At 37.1% G+C, this 20391-nt stretch overlaps 2 protein-coding genes across 3 annotated transcripts; one reads left to right on the top strand and one right to left on the bottom strand.

The window, feature by feature from the left end:
• The first annotated feature begins 628 nt into the window (after positions 1–628).
• Positions 629–8257, top strand: cgrrf1 (cell growth regulator with ring finger domain 1). Of its 2 annotated transcripts, none has more exons than XM_048208486.1 (6): positions 629–795; positions 1194–1330; positions 1420–1597; positions 7144–7291; positions 7365–7472; positions 7653–8257. In XM_048208486.1, the coding sequence occupies exons 2-6, from the start codon at positions 1270–1272 to the stop codon at positions 7989–7991; spliced, it is 834 nt and encodes a 277-aa protein (XP_048064443.1). In that variant the 5' UTR covers positions 629–795; positions 1194–1269; the 3' UTR covers positions 7992–8257. The 2 variants fall into 2 exon arrangements, with proteins under 2 accessions (XP_048064443.1, XP_048064442.1); XM_048208485.1 differs by lacking the exon at positions 629–795 and adding an exon at positions 802–1006.
• Positions 8258–8311: 54 nt separating this feature from the next.
• psmc6 (proteasome 26S subunit, ATPase 6) lies at positions 8312–19883 on the bottom strand. The gene is made up of 14 exons (XM_048208484.1): positions 19726–19883; positions 19242–19321; positions 19101–19140; positions 18968–19020; positions 17238–17305; positions 13785–13899; positions 12959–13046; positions 12777–12838; positions 12524–12647; positions 12377–12438; positions 10833–10953; positions 10663–10743; positions 10490–10561; positions 8312–8774 (listed from the first exon to the last, which is right to left on the bottom strand). Exons 1-14 carry the CDS (start codon positions 19808–19810, stop codon positions 8656–8658), a joined length of 1170 nt encoding a protein of 389 aa, XP_048064441.1. The 5' UTR covers positions 19811–19883; the 3' UTR covers positions 8312–8655.
• Positions 19884–20391: the final 508 nt, after the last annotated feature.

Here is a 20391-nt window from a genome sequence, read left to right as displayed (position 1 = left end):
GGGTGCAGCAGGCGCAATGATATTAGAAGAGTCAATTTTTAAATAGGAAAAATATCGAAATTCTTTGGTCATATTTGAGCGAGATGCTAACGGTCTAATCAGATTCAATGAACTATGCTAAGCTATGTTAAAAGTGGTACCGCCAGACCCGGAGATTGGCTGAATGGATTCGAAAGCGGTAAAACTCAACTGTTTAACTCGAGGGGAGTTGGAAAATGAGACTATTTTTAAAAAAAGTGGAGTGTTCCTTTAACTATGGTTTTGTTGTGGTTATACAAATGGTAGTCAATCTGCCAAAAAACATGGTTTTACTATTAGAAAACCATGGTTAATTTTCGTAAGGGATGTAAGTTTAATAATATACTTTACAAACTCGAATACTTTACAAAATCGAACTTTACAGTATTTATTTGACATTTTATACCCAACTGTACCCTTATTCTGATTTTATATCACTATATGTCATATATTTTTCTGTTTGGTTTTTGTATACATAATTGTATAATGTTCAGTATTTGAAGGAGCATATATAATGTAAAAGTAATATTAATGTTTATTTTTAAAAATGTCCACATGACGCTGCAGTTACGCGATGACGTAAACAAAACGGAAACGTTTTTGAACCATTGAACTATTTGTTTGAAAGAGCCGATTCGCGGAATGAATCGGACTTCTCTTCATGTTCCTGCTGTAGCTGTAATGCTCCTCCCTATGCGTGACGGTATTGGTGTCATGTGCGGATTTGGTCCTCTGGGCCACCGTAGTAGCGTCTGTCACAACCGGAAGTTTACGTTGGTGAGTTTTGCAGGGTGACAGATAGACGCAAGACTGGACAGGACACAAACAACCGCTTTTTTTTTTTTAAGTGTTTAATTTGATTGTATTAATGTAAGATATTGAGCATGGCCGCGGAGTTTTTAGTGATGTTGTATGAGTATTCACCTCTCTTTTACATTACTGTCATATCAGTATGTTTTATCATCACTGTGGCTGCTGTGTTGGGCTGGTAAGTCCATGTTTATCAGGATAATAAATTAGCATTTTAGTCTAGTGCTAAGGTGGTGGACTATGTGTGATGTTGATTTTCTCTGTCTAAATAGGGGATATGCAGTTGGTTGGTTCCTTTTCAAAAGCAGAAGTCAATGGCTACACCCTTAATTGTTGTCTCACTAACTTCAGTATCTCCTGTCCAGGTTTGGATTTGACGTTCCCGTCATTTTACGCAGTTCAGATGAGACTGAATCTTTAATTCCTGTGCCTGAGAGGAAGATGGTGCAGGTGACCAATCCCTTCGCTTTGGAGATGGGCTCTGCTGCTTGTACATTAACTGGTGAGAATCAGCTCACAATAAAAATGTTGAATCCATTTAAAATGAGTAAAGCGTAGTCCATAAGTGGATGTGTTTTCTGGTTCTGTCAGAGGGTGTTAGCTTGCGGCCTTATTGCCTTGAAGACTGTGTCCTCAGCTGTTTCTGGGGCTGTGGTGTCCAGGCTCTCCAGACGGCCTTTCAGAGTCACCAGCGTGAGCTCCGGCTCAGCACACCAGAGATGTTTCAAGAGGCTCTGCAATTAAGCTACCTCCACCACCAAAGCTTCAAGTATCCTTTTAATTTCTCTTATTGTAATAGCTCTGTAATAACATTTCACATCGTCCGTGGCATGCACCAGATCCACAGGGGAAAGCGACGTAATCCGTGCCACGTTTTACTTAAATTGTCCTCTAGGAAAGAAAATATCTAAATATATTTCAGGATGTGTGCGCCATCAACTGACATGTTGCTATTAAAATATGACTTATCAAAAAAGTTGTTCAGAGACAGAACCAGAGTCCCTTTAAGACAAGTCTTTTCACTTGGCGGCCATCTTTGGAACGCCTCTCGGGCATGCAAGTGCAGCTCCTATGTCTTTGATTGGGGAAACATCAAATTCACCAAAACTGTTTGCCAATCTTATGATTAAATTTCATATTTGTAATCACCAATGAAATCTGACAACTGTCTCATAAATGTTGTTTCTAAATGCTTGAGAAAAAAAACGGTATTTTCAGACTGGACTAAGCTAATGTGCATGCGCAGTCCTAAGTGTGCATCTCAGAACACTGACTATTTCTATATGCAGTGCTCAGCGTAAATAAGTACACCCCCTCTGAAAAGTAACAGTTTAAACAATATCTCAATGAACACAAAAACAATTTCAAAATGTTGATGAGACTAAGTTTAATATAACATCTGTTTAACTTATAACATGAAAGTAAGGTTAATAAAACAACAAAATTTTCAGTTGTACTCAAATTAGGGTGATGCAAAAATGAGTACACCCCTCTGAAAGTCATTGGAGCAAAGCTAAATTTTAGACTACAAATGTCTAATTTAACAAGAATTCAACCACAGGTGAGTCTAATTATTTATAACACAGGCATCCAGCAGACAGTTTACTATAAAAGGGTGTTGAAACCCCTTCCCATTTCATGCTGTCAGCAATGGCACCACATGGAAGAGAAATGTCAAAATCATTTCTTTATACCAGAAAGGTGAAGGCTACAAGAAGATCAGCAAAGCTTTACTTATCAGTCAGAAAACTGTAGCAAAAGTGGTACAAAAATTTAAAAAAGATGAAACTGCAACCATCTCACAGAGACGTCCAGGTCGTCCACAGAAGTTAACACCTCGACAGGAGTGTTTTCTGATGAGAAGGGTTGAAGAAAATCGCCATGCAAGTTCACTGCAGTTATCTAAAGAAGTAGAAAGACAAACTATTTCCCGTGACACAATACGGCGTACACTGCAGAGGAATGGCATGCATGGGTGCCGTCCACGAAAGAAGCCTCTCTTAAAGCCCAGGCACAAAAAAGCCCGCCTAGAGTTTGCCAGGGCCCATGCTGACAAAGATGAAGACTACTGGGACTCTATACTCTGGAGTGATGAGACCAAGATAAATGTTTTGGAACTGATGGCTTCAAAACTGTATGGCGGAATACAAAGAAAAATGCATGGTGTCTACAGTGAAATATGGTGGTGGCAGTGTCCTTATGTGGGGCTGCATTAGTATTGCTGGTGTCAGAGAGCTGCATTTCATTGATGGCATCATGAATTCACAGATGTACTGCTCTATACTGAAAGAGAAGATGCTACCATCACTCCGTGCCCTTGGTCGTCGTGCATTTTTCAAACATGACAATGATCCTAAACACACATCTAAGGTCACTGTTAGATTTCTGAAGAAGAACAGGGTGAAAGTGATTCAGTGGCTCCTGATCTGAACCCAATCGAACACCTATGGGGAATTCTGAAGAGACAAGTTGAGCATTACTCTCCATCCAGCATCCAGTCTCTAAAAGAGGTCATTCTCGAAGAATGGAAAAAGATAGATGCTGCAAAATGTCGCCAACTTGTTCATTCCGTGCCTAGAAGACTTGGTGCTGTCATTAAAAATCATGGAGGCCATACAAAGTTCTAGATGTAATAGTTTTTGTTGTGGGGTGTACTCATTTTTGCATCACCCTAATTTGAGTAAAACTGAACATTTTGTTCTCTAAGTTATAGTATTAACCTTACTTTCATGTTATAATTAAACAGATGTTATATTAAACTTAGTCTTGTCAACATTTTGGAAATTGTTTTTGTGTTCATTGAGATATTGTTTAAAATGTTACTTTTCAAAGGGGGTGTACTTATTTATGCTGAGCACTGTATATTGCTTAGTTATAGCTTATAACGACAGCTGCAGTGATGCGATGACTTTACCAATCGACCATTTGCCCTTTTCTTTAGAAAGCGGGACTTATTCTGCCATATTAGGTGTTGCACTTTCTCCCATTCATAATAAGAGTGCACCGTCTTCCGGTATATAAAGTCTTTAACAGAACTTTCCTCACGTTAGGGGTAAACTATTTATGTCATCATGACCAATGCACATAACTACATATGATATACATTAATTAAAAAAAAAAAAAAACTGTATCATGTCATCATGAGGATTTACTTGATTATCTTGATTATTTTTGCAGCTATATTACAGACTTATCACTTAATCACCCTCATGTTGTTCCAAACCTGTATGAGTTTTTCTTCTGTTGAACACAAAAGATATTTAGAAGAATGTTGGTAACCAAACAGTTGACGATATTGACATCCATAGTATTATTTTTCCTACAATGGAAGTCAATGGGTGCTGTCAACTCAACATTCTTCAAAATATATTCTTTTGTGTTCAACAAAAGAAGCTCATACAGGTTTGGAACAACATGAGGGTGAGTAAATAATGACAGAACTATCCCTTTAACTGGTGTTAGGGACCCTTGTTACCAGGTATGTTAAATAAAGACCCGGAGTCAAAGTTTAAAAAAAATAATAAATTGAAGAAAAATTTAATGAAGAATAGTTTGTAGTTTCATCAGCAGAAGCCAGCTTCATGTCTCACAAGGAGTTCGTAGGCCGCTCTGCGTACATTCACATTTCCACAACAATTATACTCTAACAGAGTCAACTAACTACGTCATTACTTCAGGTTGAATGATTCTGATTGGCTAAGAAAAATAGACAAGATTAGAAATTTTCCACTCATGGACAGATAGTAAGAAGCATATCTCCCTTCGTCGCGGTGATGACGAGGGGGACCCTGGATTTAGGTACCGGATGTCCTTTTGGGGTCATGATGTGGCGTCTGCTGGTCTCAAGCAGAATGCCAGTTGTCCAGTACAAAGGGACCTGCACAAAACTCTTAGCACACATACACAGATACACATGATTCACAGCTTCTTCAAGGCTGAAGTTGATCTGAGCTCTGCTCTGAGCAGGAAACTTTCCCCAAAACATACTGATAACATGTTCTTTTCTCTCAGTGAGAGGTACAGAGGAAAATAGATGCTTTAACATACATTGAAGAAGTCATTCAAATATTTTAACAGAAATATAAATGTTGATTAATAACTTAAAAGATATATATTGAAGCGGCAGTGGATTCCAGAATCCACCCCTTCACTGGAACATTGAGTGATATATAGTGAATATATAGAGTGAATAAAGAATCTTTGTGAAAATGAGACATGAGGATTTGAGGGAGAAAAGCAAGATTCTTAGTGCATTCCAGGGAAATATTCATGGGATACATCGTAGAGTAAATCAGGATAGCATACCACAAATGTGCAGTATATGTTGTCTTTTTTTCATGCTGATACAGCAGAAAACAAAGGGGGAAAATAAATAATCAGAAGGAAAAGAATGCAGCGACTGAAAAGAGCTCTTGCTATAGATATTCTTGTCATACCACGTCACATTAAAATACCAAGTGTTACATTATTCTCCTAACATTTGAAAATAGAACATGAAGGAAATTTTACAGCTCATTCAGTCAAACTGATGGAAAATGATTATTTGTAGAGCAGCCTTATGATTTGAAATGTGAATGAAGTGAAGTGTTTTAGAATCTGTAGTAATAGTGCAGCTATATACAGTGTGCCTTCCTGAAAAGGGTCATGTGACGAAACACATTTTACACCATTCCCACTCTCGATGAGACAAATAAATTCTTTTTAAAGGGTTAGTTCACCCAAAAATGAAAATTCTGTCATTAATTACTCACTCTCATGTCGTTCCACACCTGTAAGACCTTCGTTCATCTTCAGAACACAAATAAAGATATTTTGGATGAAATCCGCGAGGTTTCTAATCCCCCATAGATAGCAACTTAATTACCAATACTGAGTCAGCATTTTGGAAGTGCTGCACTGTGTTTACTACATTAACAGCATAGGAGAATGACATTGAAGAGAAGACATTGGCTGCGTTCCACTACAAAGATTAATGCCCTTCACTCGTTAACCTCCCTCCATCTCGTGGACTCTGATGTGCGTCATTGCTTACGTTGCATGAGTGCCCACTACTGGCAGGAACTTGTGCATAAGGTTTAGATGGAACGCACTAAGCCCTTGATCACTTGGAATTCACTATGGCTGATTTATTATTTAAACCCCTTTTTTACTTATGAATTTGTTTAATGCACCATTCTATATGCATATACATTGTTAGAGAAAATATATAAAATCCTATAGGTATATGAGCTGTTGGAGAAAAATAAAATATCAATAGTATAAACTTTGACTGTGAACACGTGGTAGCTACAAGTATTATGCGATTAAATCTCAACTTAATTAGTATATTATACACTATTATGCGGATAATTCTCAAAATAATTAATATATCACACTTCAGTTAAAGCAGAACTCAGTAAGATTTGCGAAGCTCCCTCTACAAGGTTCCTTCAGTGAATCACACTGTCGTAAATACTCCAAACGCAGCTCTGGACTACAATGACTACAACGCGCACCAGTGCAGTAGTTTTGCAAATACAGTACAAGAAATCTCGACGGAGGTGGGTAGTTTTTGAAATTGTCTTATAAAGTGAGGTCGCTATGTGTATATTGAAATACCGTAAAGCATTTTGTCACTCTCGCGTCAACGTGAACATGAGGCGAGATTGTATCGGGTCGGTGCAGCTCAACTTGCAAGTGCTGTATTCTGGCGTAGACGTGCCAGAGGGGGTTAGTGCTCGCCTCAAACACACCACTACAAGTCAATTAACCATCGTAAGGACTTAGAAAACTATTTATGAAGGTAAAAAAAGTTACTTAGTTCTGCTTCAAGCGTGATCTGCTGTTTTGTCACAATCAAGTTGAATTGTGGGATATAGAGCTGCTTGAAGTGTACATCAGAGTAGACTCACTCCCTTGGTCAAAATCGAGGGTCTGTCCATATAAACTTCCCTCATCCACTTCTCAAAGTGAAACGCACTTCAAAATGGCGGCGGGGATTCCCCCGAGGGGAAGTGCTTAGGGAAGTTTGCGAGTGCATGTCTAAAAGTGGAGTGGAATGCAACCAGTTAAATAAAGTCATTTTTTTTGGTTTTGTACAGAAAAAGTATTCTTGTCGCTTCATAACATTTAGGTTAAACCACTGTAGTCACATTGACTATTTTAACAATGTCTTTACTACCTTTCTGGACCTTGAATGTGGTTATGTGGTCTTACAGGTGTGGAATGACAAGAGGGTAAGTAATTAATGACAGAAATTTAATTTATGGGTGAACTAACCATTTAAATTCATAAACAGGAACATAATTGCATGATTTATCCTTAACATAATGTAAGTGTACAGAAAGAAGAAAAAGAAGAATTCTTCACCCTGATGCCACCAGATCTCGGAGTAACTGATTTTGGGTTGCTTCCCCGGGATAAATACCCCTTGGTAGCTGTGCTGACACTGGCTAATCCGGAAACCAGGGATAACTACAACATTGTAAGCAGCTGAGAGTCTTTCATTACCAGTTTTGTTTGATAGGAACAGGTAGTTATTCTCTGTTCTTTTCTAGGTGGCTAGTGTGACAGTCCTCCATGTTCCTGATGACAAATACAGACTCTCTGCCAGAATCTTGTTCCAGTATCTTCTCACGGCACATGGAAACTTTTACGATCTGAAGGTATGAAAATGTATTTACAACAATGTCTTTTTTTTGGTGTGTGTGTGCCTATTTTGATCACATTTAACCTTCATCACCTAGTGTCCCTAAAGCAAAATGGGACAGTGCCTTTAATTAAGTTAGAGTTAATTTTGTCTACATCAGGATTGTGTGCTTAAAACTTGTTCTTTTTTTTCACAGCCTCTCTTCATGTCAGCAGACAACAGCAGCTTGTCTGGATCCACAGAGCCTTCGACTAGCACTCAAGGGGCGGAGCCACAACCTGAAATGCCAGGTGAAAAGGGGGAGGAGTCTGACTCAGAGGGGGAGTGGCCTGATACTCAAGGCAAGGACTGTGTGGTGTGTCAAAACGCACCGACAAACAGAGTGCTGTTGCCATGCCGACACGCATGCGTATGCGATGGCTGCGTGTGCCGCTTCCAGCACTGTCCGATCTGCCGTGCTTTTGTCCTTGAATCTTTTGCTCTGTCTAACCGACCAACTCGTGATATAGAAGAGGAGGACTTAACAGAAGACTAAACTTGTTTAATGTCAGTATTAAAAGGCAAGCCTTTGCTGGAAAGGCTAAACCCGAAAAGGAGACATTGTAGCATCTTCAAGGTTAAGAGATGCAGGCAGCTGACCTTTAACCCCACACATGGACACTTCTAGTATTATATCAATTTTAGGCTTTTGAAGTTGGATGTGCTTGTAAAATGTGTTTAATATAGAGATTTTAAGTTGAACAGAATATTTATTTTTTTCATTATATTGGTTAAACTAACAAATACACAATTCAGATTGAATCATTGTGGAGTTTTTCTTGGAGATACAGTGATACTGTGGAAAAAACATGGGAGTTTATTTTATTATTTATTTCTTTATCATTGACTTTAATGATGTGGAAGGAAGCAGGCCAGGCACACACAGTTTATATAACTGATCACACAGAACTATAAAGAGCCTTATCAATTCAGGTCTACATACTTGGCCAACAGGTAATAATTTGTATTAAATTGGGGTTAAACAATGCATTAACTGAACAATTTAAATCACTTGATGGTAGTAATGGAAATGTTTTCAAATGTTGAAAAAAAATCTACTGCAGTAACTTAAAAAAAAAAAAAAAAAGTGTTTTGTCCATGGACATTGTGTTGATATCGGACTAACCCCTCACATTTATACTTTGCACAAAAATGTGGTTTTATACAGGTTTGTAGTCCAGTTTGGACTCCAGCTTCTTGGAGTCTGCCACCTTCCTCACAGCTTTCATAAAATCCTCCTGAGTCACATAATCACGGTCGGCACGAATGGCAAACATACCTGTTGGACAAAAAGGAGGAGGTGGTCATACAGTTGAAAGACTCAAGGTTAGCATTACAACATTAGTCCCAAAAAAACAAACACTCACTGACAGCTGTTAAAAAACAAAAGTTGACAAGCAACATACAATTATTTTTTGTCCACATTTCAATGGACAAATGCATCTGAAAAGTATCGGAGGGCACAGACTGAGCAGCTCAAGAGAAGTATGTGACCAAAGTTGTCAAACTAGTGTTGTCAAAAGTACCAAGCCGGTACTGAAATTTTAAACACCTCTGATTGGCCATTGCGTTCACGCTCTCATCAGATAATGTCTGTGATTGGCTTCAATGATTAACGCTTCAAAAACATGTTGTAAATAGACATCAATGATGCTCTTCACCGAGCGTTTGAAAGTAGGAATCTATCAGTGGACCACAAATCATAATCTACATAGACACATTCACCACTTATTTTCATAGCATTCAACTACTTTCATATTGCTCAATTTACCCGGGGTTAACAATTAATTCTGGGTTTTCATAAGTTGATGTTTCACACTGTACATTCCTAAACCCTGGGTTAACGTCCTTAGTTGCATATTTGTGGTGTCAGTGTCACTGATTGGACCAATGCTACACGCAACTTGTTTTTATAAAGACTCTAGCACTGGGCATTCTCGTATAATATATTATCGACTATTCCATTTGTCACATTTTGTATCACCATTAGACATTTTTCCCCTCAAAACATTGAAACTACTATTACACTGTTAACTACACAAAAAGAAAAATAGACATGCAGCCCAACATGGTAATAATTCAAAGAAAAAAGATGAAAATGTGTATCCATCATGTAAACAATACAAAACTTTTGCCCATGCAGGCTATTTTGAACAAATGCACATAAATCACACCATAAGCTATACAGATGCTTATAGGTTTCACTCAATTAAAAAGAACATATAGCCAAATATAAGCCTTTACGGTCATAATATCTGGGATATTTTAGTGGATTTAAATGCAGTTGTCTCTCCTGAAACTCTACAGTGGCTGTTGGTCCTCTTAGCAGCATGAAAAATAAAACTTTTATTCAAACTGAATAGATTACATACAGAAAGCGAGCAAAGAGTGCTCCCTTAATGACTGAAGCTGTCAATCGCTTCAGTTGCAGCGAGATTGGCTACAATGCTCATCGCTGCAAATTGCATTGTAATTAGAACTACACTTCAGACTTGTCTTCAGACTACACAGCGTGAACACAAATAAGCACGGGACCGTTTGAAAGCAGCTGCCTATCAGTGACACGTTACATCAAATATTGGCAGTTCATCAGGTACCCTGACGCATTTACATGACACAAAAAATAAAATAAAAACTGTTTTGACATTGATTTTGGAGGCCTGAAAACACCAAATTTTGGAAGTTTTTGAAAACGATACCATTATTGTCTCCATGTAAAATATAAAACGCAAATCTGTGAAACCGGTGACGTCATGCACATGCGTATTACGTGTTCAGTCTGTAAGTAACATCAACTACTGACCTGGCATGCATAATACCGCATTTTTAATTGTTTTCATAGATTTAATTGTGTGAACAGGAATCATTTTGACAACATTGTCTGTACAGAAATCTTTTCAAAAATGCAAAGGAAAAACTTCAGCTTTTAGTACATCTAGAACACAAATAGAAGTTAATGTTTCTTTAAAACAAACTCTTTGGTACATTTCTTACCAGCTTCAGTGCACACATTCCTCAGATCTGCTCCATTGAAACCATCTGAAAGCTTGACGATGGCTTCATAATCTGGAGACAAAAGGAAATGTGATGAGAGAGGAAAAGGAAATACTCCAAGAAAAATTACATCACAGCTATAAAAAGGAAACAGGAAAGTCATGGAGGCACACCTATATCTCCATGCTTGGTGATGGGCCCAGAGTGGATCTTCATGATGTCCAGTCGAGCTTGTTCATTGGGCAACTCAATGTCTGTACGGTGGGGAAAGAAAAATTCATTCAATTTTCCAAGCACAGTCACTGAATGTGTGAAGAGGGAGGATATTGAAAGGCAAACATACGGATCTTTCTGTCCAGTCGGCCAGGACGCAGTAGGGCAGGGTCTAAAGTGTCTGGCCGGTTGGTGGCCATGATCATCTTGACTCTATGTAGAGTATCAAATCCATCCATCTGATTCAACAGCTGATAGACAAAATATTTGCTGCAATTAACATCTTATTTTTGCGTAAATTTTAATATGCAGAAAGGTTGAAATTAAATTAATCATACGCTGATTCATAACGCTCCGAAGCTTCCTGAAGCAGTGTTTTGAAATTGGCCATCACTATAAAAGTCGTTATTTTGTTTTTTTGGCGCACCAAAAATATTTTTGCCGCTTTATAATATTAATATTGAACCACTGTACTCACATAAACTGATTTAAATATATTTTTAGTACCTTTATGGATCTTGAGAGAGGAAATGTCATTGCTGGCTATGCAGGCCTCACTGAGCCATCAAATTTCAACAAAAATATCTTAATTTGCGTTCCGAAGATTAATGAAGGTCTTAAGGGTGTGGAACGGCATGAGGGTGAGCAATAAATGACAGAATTTTCATTTTTGGGCGAACTAACCCTTTATGCATTAATTACAGTGGCCGAAAGAGCTCAATGTGCTGCAACTGAAGGAAACCCTTGTAAATAGAAAAACACCAGCAAATTAAGAAAACATCATCAGTTTGACAACACATGCTGCAAATACTCACAACACAACCAAAATACTTGTAGCATGTTTCTGTATTTGGTTGCATTACAAATAATCACAACACAACCAAAATACTCACAATGCAACCAAATACAGAAACGCGCATTTCTGTATTTGGCTGCGTTGTGAGTTTTTGCAGCACACGTGTTGTCAAACTAGGGGCTTTCGCACCAAATAGTTCTAGGAACTCAATTATAGGAAGTACCCACTAGGATAGTTCTCTGAGAACTAATTTCTCCCCCAGGTCATGTTCCTGGTTGCATTCGCACAGGGAATAGGAACTCTGAAGCGGCCAACAGCAGCGTCTTTAAGCGCGGCATTTACAAACACTAAAAAACGGTGTATTGAGGATGCCGTGATCGGAGCTGTGTTTGTTGTGTGTCGTGGGTTTTTTGATAACGGAGATGGAATGTAAACACAATTTACGCGACTAAAAGTGCAAAAAGTGGGGCTAAGAGACGAGATCTCCTATGACAACTTTCAGTATTATATCATCGTGGTGGAGAAAAGAACACAACCCTGCAGACAACTGCCGTTATCGCCGTTTTCCATGTTCATCAAGTAAATATGTTTACACAGCTTTTTAAAATGCTGGGTGTCAGTGTTTGACATGCGTTTGACCAATCAACATACACTTACATCACTGGTAGTTCCTATAGTGCTGGTTTTGACCCTACTCTGAAGTAGAAGCTAATTTAGTTCCTTAATTGTTTTTTCTATTTGCATGTTTTCTTCAGTTGCAGCATGTTGAGCTCTCTCTGTCACCGTAATTAATAGAGAAGATAAAAGTTTATTAAATACATTTTAAATAAAGAACGTAGAAAAAATTTAACTGACAACTTTTGAAACCTCCTCCATACCTCCATAAGTGTCCTTTGGATCTCTCTATCTGCAGAGGTTCCTTCAGAAAACCGACGTCCACCTTCAAAAACAAAGTGTGTGTTAAATCAATTAAGAATAACTGCACAATTCCCATGGCTTGAATATGATATGGAGAAGAGCATTACCAATAGCATCGATCTCGTCCATGAAGATAATGCATGGCTGATGGTCTCTGGCATAGTTGAACATCTCTCTGATGAGTCTGGCACTCTCACCAATGTACTTGTCAACAATGGAGCTGGACACAACCTGATAAACAACATGTTTTATTCAACACTATGGCCTTGTAGCATAACAGATGTCTTCTGTTAAATGTACCTACACTAAACAGCGTGACTCAAGCTCAATAGTTCATATACAGCATCTAAACCAACATACCTTCAGGAAGTTGCAGTCCAGCTGACTGGCCACAGCTCTGGCAAGAAGGGTCTTTCCAGTGCCTTTAAAATAAATAAATAAAATACTTTGTGTGAAAACAACACATTTGTTTCATATTTGCACATCTCATTAACTAGCTAAACAAGGTAAAGTGTCCACCAAACCATAATAGGGTGACTGACCTGGAGGGCCGTACAGGAGGCAGCCCTTGGGAGGGATGATACCCACCCTCTGGAACAGCTCAGGATTGGTCAGAGGAAGTTCAATTACCTACAAAAGAGAATCCATCATTAAAACCATTCAAGTAAAATCAGTAAAGTCCAAATTTGCATTTATGCTTTAACGCACAGATTCAGCCTTTAAACACTGTTTACATTCAATATACATGACTGTGTTTACACTCACACAAGCAGTGTTGACATATGAAAATTGTCTAAATCACAGCCAATTTGCACTCATCAGCAAAAATGTACATAATACTGGTTTTTAAAGAAATTAATACTTTTATTCAGCAAAGACAGTGATGAGTCAAAAATGACAGTGAGTAGTAAAAAAAAAAAAAAAAATCCAATTCAAAAAAATTGTTATTCATTTGAACTCTATTCAAAGAATCCTGAAAAAATATGTATATTAGTATAATATAATACAGTCCACTGAAAATATTGAGCAGCAGACCTGTTTTCAACATTGATAATAAATTTGAATAATAATAATAGTAATGTTTCTTGAGCAGCAAATCAGCATATTCCATTAATTGCTGAAGGATCATGTGACACTGAAGACTGCAGTAATGATGCTGAAAATTAAGCTTTACCATAACAGGAATAAATGACATTTTAAAACATATACAAATAGAAACGGTTATTTTAAATTGTAATTATATTTTACAATATCACTGTTTTTACTCTATTTTTGATCAAATAAATGCAGCCTTGGTTAGAGCATAAAAGGTTTTTTTGAACGACAGCAGTGTATTTGATCAGCTGACAATGATAGTGTCTTTCTAACCTCTCTCAGCTCACGGATCTGCTCCGACAATCCACCGATCTCCGAGTAAGAAACGCTGCCAGGATCTTCGTGGGACATGTTGTACACTAGAGGATCAACCTCCCGAGGCAAATACCTTGGGGAAAAAAAAAAAAAAAAGTATTTAGAAAATTGGTTCTGGTAAAATGTACCAGCTCAGCTGAATATTAAAAGGTTTGTTTGTTTATGATTTAACGCCATGCGAGCTACCTCGGCTATATTCGTGGCGAGAATGGAAAAAAAAAAAATTATAAAAGGAAAAAAAAAAAATTAAATTAGATTTTAATTTTGATCTTAGATAAAAATTCTAAAACTAAATCAGGCCTTACTTCATTAAAAATCTTTTAATAAAAGTCAACAGAAAAATAAAGAGTTCTAACATATTTCAAACTAACACAATCCATCAAAATATGCTTCAATGATAACAGATTCTGGCACAAAGGAGGATCTTCACCCATTAACAGAAACATATGGGTTATCCTGGAGTGCCCTATTCGACAGTGTGTATAATAGGGGTGACCCTGAATAGTCGACGATTCGAATCTTCGATAGGAGGAGCCTGATTCAACTACCAATCTCACAGTCGAATCTTCGCAGAGGTGTTATGAGAAGAGATATGGGGGTGCTCAATATCTGATTGATTTTACATAGACATACCGGTTCTTTCCCAATAGGTTAATATACAGCCTATTATGTTAATACCATAAATAAAAATGTGAAAAGAAAGAAGCTTTTAATAAATATTTTTAATGTGCGTGAATAAATCCAACCACCCCTGTTAAGTTTCACTTCCATGATCTGTGACAGGCAGAGGAGCATCTTTGCGGCAGGGATTAAATCTTTAACAATGTCTTGGATAAAGTGTACAATTGGATGCACTTTGAAATGGTAAAATATGATCCAAAAAACATATGATGCAAGTTGTGCCAACAGCTCATGTCCTAGAACTCAACAATGACAAACACTGCGGTGCGCTTCTGCCGGCCAACGAGCTGACTATAGCGCGCTATTTGAAAAGACTCAAACGGACACAGGCAGATCGCGTGAAAGACTGGATTTTTTTCTCTCAATCAGGTAGGGTAGCTACAAATGATTTCAAACTATTTTAGACGGATGTAATTTGATTTTTGAATGTTTAGCTAAAAAGACTGCCACTCCAGTTCAGCGTTTATTGTCTCTGCAGTTAAAAAGACAAAGTTGACAATTCTGGCTATACTTTCGTTATTTTAATAATTTCTTTAATTTGAATTTATTTATTGATCACTCTGGGTTATCCAATTTAATTATTTGTGGCTTGTGTTTTGAATATATGTTCCCCTGCACTTCAGGCATTTTGCAGTTTGACTTGATCATATTTCTGTTCTAATTCAATTCTGTAAATTAATGTTTGATAAAAAAAAAAATTATAATTTTTTTTATTAAATGAATTTTTTTTTTGGTGCATCAATGTTGCGCTGTAGAGTTAAAGCTTGCTTGCACAGACAGTTTAGCCGATGTAATTTGATTTGCCGACATATGAAATGTATATCTGCAGTGTGGCTTTTCTGCAGTTATTTTTATATATATTTTAAGGTTTATTGATCCAAAATGTTTCTATTCGTTTTCTTCTATATCTTTGTGTGGTGTTCTGTACATCGTGGCTGTGAATGTTTATCCACATTGCCTTTCATTTGTTTAAAAAAGAAAAAATCATTGTCAGTTTCGTCTATCACTTGACAGGCAGTTTGGTTGGTTTATTAAAAACCGTGGGTAGGCTATAGGCCTTAGGCCTACTTCATTTTCCATGTCCCGCTCCATCTCGTGCACAGTTCAGCGCGTAGCCCTTTCAAAGTACGTGCGCACTCTCTAGTGGACTGCTGTTTTTCAAGCTCAAATCACCGGGGGGGCCCCAACCCCCAACCCCAACCCCAACCCCAACATATATGATTCGACTATCAGTCGAATATAGGCAATCTGATTCGAATCGGATTCGACTATGTAAATCCGTAGTCGAGGACACCCCTAGTGTATAAATAATATGATCCCAGCGATTTTCAAACTGAACAAAATGTTTTGCACCAAACACAGGATTGATTTTATAAAGTTTCTTTGTTGTACATTTATCCCATTCAGATTGTCATTTCTTACAAATGTAAGTATTTATAATAGGTCTGAGATCTGAAGGTGGAATTGGGCATTTGAGCTCTGAAGATGAAGCTTCAATACTGAAAGGGAATTTAAACACACAAATGAATAGGGCTGTAACGATATGCGATATGAAACCGAAATCGCGATACGCAGGTCCACGAACCTGTATCGCGATGTGAGAAGGCAGAATCGCGACACACCCCTTCCAACTCCCAGAGTTATCCTTCCTGTCCAGATCCAATGCTACCACATTTTTAAATTACTATAAGTATTAGGGGTGTAACGATTTATCGTAGATGGTGTGTCTCAATCAGCTCTCTAGTTCAGTAAGTGTTTCGGGCACACATTGAATCTTGCAAGCAGGTTTAAACGTTTCTCATGTCAGTCTCTTGCATGGTCGCGTGAGAAAAGTCGTGGCTTTCTTTCACCGCAGTGCACAGCAACAGCTGTGCTCACAGAAAAGCAAAAGACGCTTGCGATGCTTTGCTTTAAGTTAGGGGCTGTTCACATATTGCGTCTTTTCCGCGTGCAAGTCAGTTATTATTTTCAAATGTAGCTGGGCGGCAGGCGCGCTCATAATGGGATCAACGCGGTCGCGACGCGCATGCAATTCTCAACTTCTCAGAATGCCGCAAGCGCACCGCAGGTCGTGTGACAAGAATCAACCGATCAGCTATGGCCTTTCCGTAACAAAACATCAAAAGCTCAGCCGAACAGCTGATCATAGCTGATCATAGCTGTTCATGGTGGTTTTTATATCTTATCTCCATCAATATATCTCGTAGTAAAACTAATGCAAGGGCTAGAAATCATTTATCCTTTGCAGAAACATCCTGATCCTCTTGGAGAGCTCAGTTCATGGTTGCATAGCAACGACCGACGCCATAGGAGCGCAAGCGCTTTGGAAAGAAGGAGAAGCAGTGCAGCCGCGCCTTCCACGCGTTTTTAGACGCGATATGTGAACGGCCCCTATTCATAATTCTAAGTTCATGTTAAATTTAACATTTTTTTTCAGTGACAGACAGCCCTATTCAACTGTTAATTTGAATACAGAAGGTTTTTATTAAAATTTTATATTTATTTATTTTATTGAAATGTGATCTTGTATGTACAACAAGGAAAATTATTGAAATTTGTTCATGTTTTTTTAATAAACCTTGTTTGAATTTCAGTTTCATTTTGTTTAAAATATTGTGATCCGTATCGTATCGTGAACTCTGTATCGAGATACGTACCGTATCGTGACCTGAGCGTATCGTTACACCCCTACAAATGAACCTTGACTGGCAGAGAGACTGAACCCCTTACCTCATGATAGTGAGAGTCGTCATGTCCAGAGCCACTCTAGTGCCTGGTTTAAGCTTGGTTTTATCCAGCTAAAACAAGAACATATGGGCAGATAAGATTTAAAAAAAACATGGCAATCACACAAAAATATTATTTTTAACACCACTGCATTATATTTGATAGCCCTGTAAATTATAAAGATGAACACAATCTACTACATGCCTTCTGACTGATTTTATACTTTTTAACAAGTAAAAACCTTTTAGGTCGTTACCTTTAGGTCGTGGTACATCCGTGAAATCTTTACAGTTTTTTTTTTTTTTTTTAAATAAAGTAAATGTAAAAATAACCTTTATATTATTGATAATATTTCAAAATTAACACGTACTAGACTGAAGAAACTTACTTTATTATCTATAAAATCTGAGTATCAAATATGATATATCAGGCTTTTGAGGAACATTTATTTTTTCACCTCTCAATCATCATTGTATTGCATTCTGTTTTGCCCCACAATATAAACGACAGAGTTCTGATCTTACTAAGACATTGAGAGATATAGAGTGACTATTAATATTTATATGAATTTTATCTAAGTAGTCTGTTATACTTTCTGTTGTACTGTTACAAGCATCTCATTGACATGCATTGTTAAAAATGCCTCAAGTGAACTATAAAAATGAAAAGAACGTCGCATCTGAAAGCTGCAGTCATTTTTTTATTGGTTAAAATAAATGGAGAATATCACTATATAGTCTATAGTTCATGATAGGCTATAGTTAACAAGTTTGAGAATATTTTGAATAAAAAAGGAAAAATTAAATAAAAGTGAAACATCTGTCATACAGCGCTATTGTGCCTGCGTGGTGTCATTAATAATAAATGTGCACATATTGTGAATTATTTTAATAAACTTGGTAACCTAGCTTTCTTAGTAGCCTTCAGTAAATTAAATTCTCAAAGACAATGATTCATAAAACATCAGTTGACCAAATGTTTACTTTCAATTTCATATTTCCATATTGATAAAAATAAATTAAAAAGATATAGTGTAGTTCACCCAAAAATTTAAATTTATTCATCATTTACTCAACCTCATGGTACAAACGTTTGTGTAATGATTTCTATGCTGAATCAAATAAAATATTTATTTCTGAATCTTCTTTTTATAATGTCTATTTGATGCTTTATAAAATGACGAATTCAAATCATCTTTTGGGGTTAATTTCTCAGCCAAATTTGATGTACAATAAATTTGAGATTAATTAGATTAAATAATCACCACATCATGTAATTAATTAGATTAAAAATTGTAATAATTTCCCAGCCCTAATTTAAATATTTTACTAATACATATTCTTGAGAGATATAGAGTGACAATTAATATTTATATGTATGAATTTTATGCAGGTAGTCTGTTATAATGTTACATGAATCTCACTGATTTACAGTACAAGCTATCATAATTCCATCTTACTTTTTGCCCATATAAATATCAGCAACTGCAACAAATTGCATATATTTGCTCAGATTGGGCCTCTGAATAAAATGTATATTTTGTCATAAAAGCATGATTTATCAATGATGATACAACAAAAACATGACGACTTTAAGTTTTTAATATACATTTTATATTAAGTGTCAATAAAGTCATCAATTTCTTTAAAAAAAAAAAAAAGAAGAAAAAAAAAAAGATTTGACTCATTTCATATTTTTGAGAGTTAAATATAAAGTACAATCAATAAACTCACCTGTCTGCGACATCCAACAACATAGCGCGGGCCATTGGTTGCTTTGACAATAACTACAAAAGAAGGAGAAATTTAGGAACTGAGCAACATTAGACTGACAACTACACCAGAAAAAAAGGTGATCTGAACTTACATTTCTCTTCAGTCAGTTGTTTCAGCACCTCACCAACAATCTACAAACCAAAGATTTGATCAAACCATAAGAAATGCAGATATCTGGCTGTGTTCATGTTGGTATAATAAAACTCTGCAGCAGATTTTGCTTCGACCTTACCTGTCCCACACTCTGTAAAGCTTTCAGATCATTCTCAGACTTCTCATACTGTTTAGTGAGCTCCCTCAGCTGCTCTCTCACTGAAACAGAGATTTCAGACCAATGAAATGATATATAGAGTTTATTTACATACATGTACAAACGTGTGATAAAAGTTTCATCTGCTTCATGTATCAGAGATGCTAAACGTCCATTGGCGAGTGGTTTCTCAAGGAGTATAAATTACTGAAAAATGACTATTTTTAATTGTACAGGTTATTAATTATAGCAAGAACGCTTAAAATCATGCTGTGCACATTAACTTATTCATTTTATTGGTATCTGTCGGTAATCTTAGCTGTTACCATTAGCCGCTAATTGATTTCAGCACTGCATGACAAAGCGACTTACAGCACAGTCTGCCGAAATAAAACAAACAACAGCTGGAGAAGGTGTCAAACTGGTCAATAACGGCCTGACGTGAACAGAGAAACACCTTACTTACACTCTTTGAGGCGTCCGTCAATCTCTTTATGCTCCAATAATTTCTTTCTGTAGTCTTGTAAACCTTTTTCCCTGTTATCCGCCATGTTTACTGCCGCTGCGCTCTCTTTTCTTCGTGCTTTTTAATATTAGTGGTTGGCAAAAGCATAAGAGGGCGCATTACTTCCCCCTACTGGATGAATAGAGCGCTCGCATATTTACGCCAAGGGCTAATACGAATTTGGCTGGTTAGCAAAGGGGGTAGAAGCAGTCTATTTTTTATTAAATTCACAATTCTTATTTTTTATAGAATATTGCAGTAGGCCTATTTATTAAATGATTTATCCGTACACGTCATTATTTTTTAAAATCATGTGCCCACGTGATTTTTAATCAAAATCTTGCAGCGTCACCCCTTCTCTGATGACACGTTACTGGCGCAAGGGCGGGACAACCTGTCACTCACACGAGCTCGACCAATAGCAAACCTTTAAACTAAACCGCAGTCAATAAATTGTGATCTCATGTTTGGAACCCTTAAATGATAAAATAATATTAAATGAAAATATAGAACCTTTTTACTCTAAAGGCCTATGTTTTGTTACTTGAACCTTTATAAAGAACAAATTTGGGCATTGGGACTGTGGCAACCTTGTCAGTCACATGCAATACTGAAAGTAAAAGCTAT

Source organism: Megalobrama amblycephala, linkage group LG11, assembly GCF_018812025.1.
Source record: "Megalobrama amblycephala isolate DHTTF-2021 linkage group LG11, ASM1881202v1, whole genome shotgun sequence".
Classification (NCBI taxonomy): domain Eukaryota; kingdom Metazoa; phylum Chordata; class Actinopteri; order Cypriniformes; family Xenocyprididae; genus Megalobrama; species Megalobrama amblycephala.
This window is presented reverse-complemented; position numbering and strand designations above follow the sequence as displayed.

What these genes read in the sequence shown, in the direction of transcription:
- cgrrf1 (XM_048208485.1), top strand. Translation starts at nt 903, where the DNA reads ATGGCCGCGGAGTTTTTAGTGATGTTGTATGAGTATTCACCTCTCTTT. An exon ending in CTCCACCACCAAAGCTTCAA is followed by an intron (nt 1,598 to 7,143) that starts GTATCCTTTTAA and finishes ACATAATGTAAG; the next exon opens with TGTACAGAAAGAAGAAAAAG. An exon ending in GAAACTTTTACGATCTGAAG is followed by an intron (nt 7,473 to 7,652) that starts GTATGAAAATGT and finishes TTTTTTTCACAG; the next exon opens with CCTCTCTTCATGTCAGCAGA.
- psmc6 (XM_048208484.1), bottom strand. Translation starts at nt 19,810, where the DNA reads ATGGCGGATAACAGGGAAAAAGGTTTACAAGACTACAGAAAGAAATTA. An exon ending in ACAACTGACTGAAGAGAAAT is followed by an intron (nt 19,021 to 19,100) that starts GTAAGTTCAGAT and finishes CTTCTTTTGTAG; the next exon opens with TTATTGTCAAAGCAACCAAT. An exon ending in GGACGAGATCGATGCTATTG is followed by an intron (nt 12,439 to 12,523) that starts GTAATGCTCTTC and finishes TTGTTTTTGAAG; the next exon opens with GTGGACGTCGGTTTTCTGAA.